This window comes from Adiantum capillus-veneris, chromosome 11, assembly GCF_014529385.1.
Source record: "Adiantum capillus-veneris isolate H3 chromosome 11, ASM1452938v2, whole genome shotgun sequence".
In the NCBI taxonomy this organism is placed as follows: Eukaryota; Viridiplantae; Streptophyta; class Polypodiopsida; order Polypodiales; family Pteridaceae; genus Adiantum; species Adiantum capillus-veneris.
The window spans coordinates 136479066-136488143 of NC_140941.1; the positions used below are offsets into that span (position 1 = coordinate 136479066).

General features: G+C 39.1%; 1 protein-coding gene across 1 annotated transcript; it reads right to left on the minus strand.

Annotated features, from left to right (window-relative positions):
* Window positions 1-5020: 5020 nt before the first annotated feature.
* Window positions 5021-5665, minus strand: LOC147448076 (uncharacterized). Its single transcript, XM_086523736.1, has one exon. It carries the CDS (start codon window positions 5663-5665, stop codon window positions 5021-5023), a length of 645 nt encoding a protein of 214 aa, XP_086379862.1.
* Window positions 5666-9078: the final 3413 nt, after the last annotated feature.

Consider the following 9078-nt stretch of genomic DNA (forward strand, 5'->3'; position numbering starts at 1 on the left):
GCAAAAAACAACTTTGGGACATTTTTGGGAGCATGCATAACATGAAAATGAAAGTATTTGACCTCAAACCAAGGCATCAAGATCAAATCCATAATATAGACTAACACTCTATCACATCACTTTACCCATATAGTACTTACACAACATATGGTAACCCAAAAAGACAGCCACTTTAATCATATCTACCTATGCGGTTTAGGTTGCCTAACCATATGCCCTCACATAAGTTTAAAGGCATATAATAGTTGAAATAAACTCACCAAACAAACCATAAATCATACATAAATAGCTCGGTTAACTCACAACATCATATGGTACTCCCCCTTGGTAGCACCCCTACACGCGTAGGTAAAACCAGTTATGGAACGATTAATAACTCGCATTCCCAAGGTGATAACAGCGACCTAAATAAATTTATCATCAAGATTTTCAATTGGTTAAGTGGATTTTCCCATTCGGTGAATCCATATAGTGGTTCTCCAAGGAGCATGGAGTCAACAAATTTGGTAGTGCAGTGGACAGCAAGCTGTTTTTTGACCATATCTCCTAGCTCATATGTGATTTTTATATGACACCTCATAGATAAAATGTCTTAAATGATGTGTTTTATCTTTGGTATAAAGGGTTCAGACTGATTCATAACGGTTTGTGAGTTATGACCAAAACAGTGTTCCTACCGATTCTATGACGTGAAACGAAAAGCGCTTTTTATGCAGGCACGTGATCATAAACACATCATGTGTATAAATAAATGTGTTAAATAAGATGAAATAATCATGGTGAAAATTCAAACGTACTCGATTAATCCATACATGAACTCGTATTGTTAGGGGCTAACCTCCCTAACAGTATTTCAATACAGGTACACAGTAATACTACATACTGCATTAATCTACTGCATATGATAGTATTGAATAACATCACAAAAAAAAAGAGAAGATACTATATTACTGCATAATCCTCATCCACACAACCACTTACAAGCAGTACCGAGAACAGTGCGAGTACATAAGAGAACAAACTAATTGCCCAACTGCAAGACAACGTCAAGAACTAAATCGCTCGCTTAAAACCAACCCACTTAAAATATCAACCATTGGTGTAAAAACACCCTTAAGGTCCAAAGGTTCCATCCTTAGTTACAAAAAAAGACAAATAGACTAACACTGATATATCAGGGCAGTAACACTTGGCACATCTGGTGGGCAATGTTTTCAAAACATTGTAAGAACCCACAAAAACCTTGACAAAAAGCAAATAGACTGACACTGATATATTAGGGCAGTAACACTTGGCACATCTGGTGGGCAACGTTTTCAAAACATTGTAAGAACTCACAAAACCCTTGACAAAAACTTGAAAACCAAAATGATGTCTTGCTTGAAGTTACTGCTCTTGAACACCTGTATCTTCAGTTTGAGCTATTCGTCCTGATTGTGCATCCACATCATCTCCAACTTCCACCAGTGTAGCCTTAGTAAGTGGATCTTCTGTCATTGCATCAACAATTTTCATCAATGGGTCTTCAAGTTGCTGTTGATCACCTCTGTCATTAGTGTGTGTAACTCCAACTGAAACAACTCCCTGAACTTCATTCTGAACTACATCCTGAATTGTATTCTGAACTTCAACTTCACTGTAGTCTGAATTGCATCACCTATTGCAGTATTTTCACATCCATCTGTACCTGCTGCTGCAACTGCGCATAATGCTCCTTTAACTCAGCATACTGTTTTTGCAAGATCAAAATTTCCTCCTTTTTCTCCTCCTTTGTAAAAGCTTGATAAGGTTTATTCACAACATCATACATTTTGATCTTGATTTGTTCCCACACCCCTTTCATATATTCCATGACTTCATTTTTCATTTTGTCTACATCCCCTGAGCTGACATACCACCCATCTACATCTAGCTCTTCATCAGACATATCTCTAATCTTTTCTTCAAATTTCTTGCAATCTCCAACCGTGCTTAACAACACCCAATTGCTACTTTCCAAGGTAGCATTGATAGTACACATTTCAGCTAACTGTGATTGTAGTACCTGAAACCACTCCTCCCTCCATTGAGAAATTTTGACTGAAGTCTTTTCCCTAAATGACATCATTTGTTTATAAGAGTCCAAATCCTGTTGCATGAGTTCCTGAATCCTAGCCAATTCCTAAACCTTCTTGTCCAAAAGTTCTATTTCAGCCTGTGCCTCTTTGTCCTTTAAAGCTCCTTCTTTAATCTGTTTCAATTCAGTATGCAGACCATCATTCTCTCTACTAAAGAATGTAACGTCCCATAGATTGCAACTCAACATATTCCTTATCCAACTTTAGTGAAGTAGAAAATTGAGCCTTAGAAATTGTACACCTCTCCAGAATAGGATCCCCAAATACTATTACAAGTTCCTCCCCTGGCAATTTGTCCTTCAATCTTTCGATCTTCAAACCTATTTTAGGAGTTGTAGACTTAACAAGTTTTTTAGTCAAATACACTGCAGTGTTAGTAATAAACAAGTCCCCAAACTCTTTATCCATTTTATCATTCACTACATCCAAAGACTCCTGTTTTGGATAATCTACAGATGAAAGATCTTGAATATCTGTAGGCATTTGCAAAGATCTGTGATCAAATTGTAGTTTCTATGTTTTCTCCCTTCTCATTGTAAATCTTGCATCCTCAGTCATCTGTGCTAGAATTTGGGACTGTCTCCCCTGTAAAATACTTTTGTTATTGACATAGTGAAAGATAGCAGCTACATAAAGCCCAACTTCAGTAGTCCTATCCTTTCTTCTCTGATTTCTATAGATATCAAACTTGATTCTATCAAATAAGATATTGGCTCATTAGCTACCAAAAAAATGCCATAGTTTTCCCTACTGATGTATTCTACTTTCACCAGCAAAAAGACTCTCTCTAAACCACCTCACCTGCTATAATTTGACTAAATTCTTCATGCATGACAGTTGATAATAATGCCTTTCCCCCCAAGACTGACCAGAGGCCTTGGTCATATCCGTTTCAGTTGCCTAACTGACTTCATTGTCATCTGAATTATATATAAAGATCAAACACCTTGGCAAATAACTCTTCAGTCAAGTACTCTTCTTTGAAAACCTATGCATCATTTGTCTACAAGTGCTTCAGGTAGACTGTGGCCATCTAGTTATTTCTCCAACTTACCCAAGGCAATCTTGAAAAAGAAAGCAATCCAATCCTTCTAAGCCATGCAATATTTGCTTCACTATGCTCTAAATCATACATGAAGTCAAGAAAAGTGTAATCAGAAAATAGTTCCTCCCTTTCAGGCTGTACCATGTGGGTAGGAGTAACCATTTCCGGCTCATCATTCGAACTCGGACTGGCATTATTGAACCTTGATAGCGAGTCTTCCTTGCAAAATTCATTAGTATAGGTGTAACTTCATCCTCTTCTCTTGTATTCGGACCAGCACTCGTAGATGAATTACGTACTATTGACATGTTCACCCCCATCGTAAAATGCAAAGGTTGGTTGTACACAAGGTGGTGATTACGTGTTGCCCCTTCGCATGCATAACTAGTCACTATCCCAAATTCATCATAAATGGGATGTCCCCCTTGATTCCCAACGATTTGTCCAAAAACTGGTTTGAGTCAAAATCCATTAATAGGTTTATCAATTATTTTACCTTCCTAATTAGAGAGTATGAAATTATTTGGTCCCACTGGACTGACTATTTGAAATGGCCCCACATACCTGAGTTTGAGTTTGCCTGGCCTCAGTCCCAATTTGTGTTTATAGACCAATACCCAAGCACCTAAAGAAAAAAGTTTGAACTTGATATTTTTACTAATCCCAGCTTTTCTTCTTTGTTGTATAATATCTGCAACATACTGGCTATGGATTATGATCTCTTCCAACCTCAGTAAAGCCTCCTTCTTGTAGCTAACTGACCCTTCAGGGGATAATTTTTCTTGAACAACAACCCTAAGGCTTGGCATTATAAATTCCATGGGCACCACTGCTTCTAACCCATACACCAGTTGAAATGGTGTCATGCTGTTAGTCACTTTATATGCTATTCTAAAAGCCCATAGTGCTGAGTCCAATTTCTCATCCTAGTTTTTTCTTTTTTGATTGACCAGATTTTTGATAATTCTAACCAAAATCTTATTTGTACTTTTTGCTTGTTCATTAGCTTGGATATAGTACAATTGTGAGGTCCCCACTCCGCCGTATCAAATGGCGGATCTGATGGTGAACCTGGTGGCCACTAGATCTATAGCGGAAGCAAACAAAGTGGTTCAGGGTTCAACTAGCGGACAATCTCTCATCACCAAGTGAGTCGAGTTCGAGCCTACTAGCAATGAGATCTAGTTCCACCTCGCAGGGGAAGTGTACTTAACCTATCTAGAGATCCTAAGACCCACCTTCCAAGAGGAGAGAAATCCCGAGTGCCTTTTTCCCCATGTTTCAGAGGCACGTACACTTGAGACTTTGCCGCTCTAGGGGCAATGAGTATTACTAGTTTTGATTTAAACACTATGGGAACAGAGAGTTCCCGACCAATCGGGACCACCCTTCTATTAGGCATTGGCAACCTGAGCCAAGCCCCCACTTTCCACCCCCACACTAACACTTCCTTGTGTGCCCTAATTACTACCACAGTGGTTGTTCAACATAAAAGTTCCTTGGTTAAATTCCGATTCACAAGTTCGTTAAGACAGCCCTTCAATCAGTATTGCACAGCGGCACCAAGAGAGAGTTCTGGCTTCCAAATCCACTTTGTTGGGAAGTCTATGTACAACAAATCGTTGGCCTCTGGATATTTTTGATTTGCAACAAACCACTTAGTGAGCATTGTCTTTTTGTTGACCTCTCCCTCCACCACATTCTGTATAGTCGCTCTGTCTGACTTGATTTTGATGAGGCAAGTGAACTTGGAGTCGTTGTATGTCAGGTTTCTCTTTATGCATGTGAAACCCAAATATATGCCAGATAGCCTCAGATGCTGATACATATCGAGCATTAAGATAGTTTGTAACTTCATTTAGAAGCCCTTCACTATCTTGTAGAACAACAGTGGCCCTGTCATGTCCCTTATTGACAAAAATGGATTGTATGGAACAATCCATTTATTACTCATTTTCACTTTATTACGAACAGTGTAATTTCCATCATCCCTCCTCATGTACATTGGGTATCCATCCCTAGCCACAGTAGTCGATGCACTGGAGCTTTGAGGATATTTAAAACTGCACTTTCCCTCTTTCATACATGGAGCATTCTTATTCAAGTTTCCACACGGGCCATGCACATTACACCGACTAATAACATCATACAACTGTGGAAACATTACCTTATAAGGAAGCTCCGGACACACAATCTTATCATAATGCAATTTCTCTGTTGGCTTATGCTCATATGCAAGTATCAATAGAATGTGAGCATGAGGAAGGCCTCTCTTTTGGAACTCAATCACATAAATGTGTCCAATGACCTTACCAAAAATAGCTCTCTTAATCAGCAAGCCCATCAAATCCTTGAGCTTATGGTAGAAAACACGGGCAGTAAGATCAGGACAATCATTCGATGTCTGTCCAGGCAGTAATGCATCCTGTATCTCCTTCCATACAGGATTGCATGTGAATGTAATGAAGAGATCAGGTTTTCCTCTCTTGCGTACAATCTCCATGGCATCCTAATACAGCTGGTGCATATAGCAAGTGCCACCAACATACGAAGAAGGAAATACAACCCTTCTTCCAACATTAGCACCAATAACAATTCTCTATCATCCCTTGTTCCATCTCTTGCTCCAACCATAGCTATCAAGCCCTGATACACCTCAAAAGTTCAGTTTGATGATTACGAACCCACAAAAGCCTCAACTCCATACAACTATATGCATCAACAATATATTGTTGCAGTAGCCTACCACTACGTAAAAGACATTGTGCCATGTCATCTCTCATTTGCAATCTTGTAGAAATCCATTGTAGAAATATACTTTGTAGTTCCATTTACTTGCTCTCTGCTTACTTCCACTCTGTTTACTTGCGGTATGTAAGGATTCCAACCTTCTGCACCATTTGGAAATAGCAACACATATAATAGAGGCATGTATGACCTATGGAAATTTGAGATTATTTTTAGACCACCACCCAAAATATTCAACACAATATCATGATGGCCAATGTTTCTCTCTTCACCCTGACCAAGCATGATTGCAACAACTTCCACACTTGTTGGAGCAACATATTGCCAGCCATTTGTACGCTTCTCAGTAATGAACATCCTAATCTCCGGAATATTTGAAGTTTGGACCATTTTAGAAAACCCCCCTAAAAGCTTGAACATACGGATTTACTCGATGCATCATCGATTGCAAGATTTCCAAAACATGTGGTTTGAGTTTAGAAACATGACTCATCCTGTTTTGTAACTCATTCTCAGTGTCAAAAAAATACAACTGAGCAAAGCGAGGGATTTGACCTGATCGTTCTTCTGGCATCAATGGACCAATGTTATGATAAATAGATCCATGCACTTTGAAGGTATAGGTTCCTTTTCTTTGGCAGAGAGATTCATCTATATGAGCTCCCAAAGAGGCAAATGCCAACACACTATTGTATGCTCTGATATGTTTCAAGAATTTTCTACTTCTAGTATTACCCCTGTGCATCAATTCTCTTAATTCTAAAGGAGGTTCACTTAATGGTAGCAAAGAAACATTTCCTGAGTTGCAATAACTTTTCCCCCACAAATGTGTGAATGGTATTTGCTTCTGTTTTCCACCACAGAAGGAACATGAAAAATCCAAGTTGTTGTGAAGAATACACTTTTCATGAGAAAGAGACAACATAGAGATATGCATCAAGGAAGTGGTCTCAGAATATAAGTAGGTGATATATAGGCAATGTGTCTCAACTTTTGGAGTAATCTCCCTCTCTAGAAACAAATACAGGCTCCTCAGGAACATCTCCATTACTGGCTTCCAAATTGCCTTCCACTTCAATCCCTACATAACTTTGCGAGAGAATTGACTCGTTATCTACATCCAATGCAATCCTTCCCTGAGGAAATTCATTGCATAGATTCACGTTTATCAAATGCGGGAAATATTCCAAGCGAGGCACATTAATCTCCCCCAGAGAATGTCCAACTCTATCTCGCGCTGCTGCACGTCGTGTAGCTCGAGAGGCTTGACATATCCTACTATGTCTTGCATGTCCAGGAGACAACACCTTTGGACCAATAGTCATCTGTCCAAAAAAGAACTCTTATAAGTACTCATAGATATATATAGGTTAGTATCTAGAGAATTAAGAAGAGAGTATGGAGAAGAAAGGATTTCCCAACTATGTCTATCTTTGTTTGAGGGAGTCAGTGAGAGGAGGCTTGCCAACCCACATGGTAAATGTCTATATACTTCTATATATGTCTCTCTATATCTCATCTAGCTACTACTAAGGATATAATTGGGGGAGCGAGTCCATCCGATTAGCCAATTTGACGATTGTCGGTTAAGGCCTGAGTTTCTGCTCCCGACAATTTTCCATTGCAGTTACAACGCGCAATCTGCACGTTAGTCGGATTCTGGCAGTCGATGCAGATGTGCCAGTTAGGCACCCTTATTTTACCCCGTCCAGTTTATTCTTTTTGTTGGACTTGGATGATGCTTGCCTGACCTAGACACTCAAAAGATTATAAGTACTGTTCAGTCGGTGGATATAAAAGGAGCAGAAGTCCTAATGTTTTTCCATATGCAAGCTGGGGGCACTAGTGAAGAGTAGAGCTTCTTAGCGCTTCTAGAAACTTATCAGCCCAACATTTGTGGGCCTAGCAGCAGCCATTATCTATAGTGTTTTCTCTAGATCAGCATAGCATTTTGCAGATTAAGCCCCATACCATCCATTGCAGTAGGATAGCCAATGTTTGCAAAATTGGTCAACCCATTATTGGCCATTGGCAGCCCACATCAAGACAGATTCAAAGGTGCATCCAAATCAGCCCCGAGGTGCTTCATTATGAAGAGTTACCATGGTGACAGTCCCCCTTTTGAGTTGGTAGAGTTGCATTGAGGGTTAAATTGTTCTGTACATTCCGTTTACGCAATCAAAAGCAAATACCACATCGGCAATGTTGTGCATGTGATTGCTTTGGGAGAGACACTCCCTTAAAGTCTGGAAGTTGCAGTAGCAGAGTATTCACCAGAGATTCTTTGAGTTTCTCAAAACTAGCTTGAGCATGTTCATTCCAAGTAAACACTTTAGATTCCTGGAGCGTATTAATCAACGGAGATGCAATCTTAGCGTAGCCTTGAATAAATGTACTATAACATCATGTTAAAACAAGAAAGCCACGTACTTCTTGTATTGATTTTTGTGTAGGCCAAGCTATAATAGCTTTGATCTTACTTGGGTTAATAGAAACACCATCCTTGGATACAATAAATCCCAAATATTCCACCTTGTCAGTGAAGAAGGTGCATTTGCTATGTTTGGCATAAAGTTGAATTTGACGGAGAAGTTCAATTACTCGCCGCACATGTTATTTGTGTTCTTCTCTGTTTCTTGAGTAAACTAGGATATCATCAAAGAAGACAAGAAAAAAATCATCAAGATACTCTCAAAACACGTCGAGATCATGAGACAATTAAAAGTTGCAAAAGCATTAGTAAGTCCAAAAGGCATAACTGTAAGTTCATAATGTCCAAAATGAGTATTAAACCTTATCTTTGGTATGTCCTCCTTCTTGATTCGGATTTGGTAATACCCTGACTTAAGATTTATTTTTGTGAAGATAGAAGCAATCGGTCGTAGTTCATCAATCCTTGGTATTGCATACTTATTCTTGAATGTTACCTGGTTCAATCCAGGATAATCAATACAAAGACGTAGAGTGCCATCCTTCTTTTGATTAAAGAGAGCAAGAGCACTCAATGGAGAAATGCTAGGTTGAATGAAGCCTTGTTCAAGAGGTTGAATTAATTGCTCCTTGAGTTTCACAGATTTAGGTACTAACATTTTGTAGGGTCTACGGGCAACTGGTTGAGCTATAGGAGTAAGCTCTATTGCATGATCAGCATCATACTTGGGTGGTAAT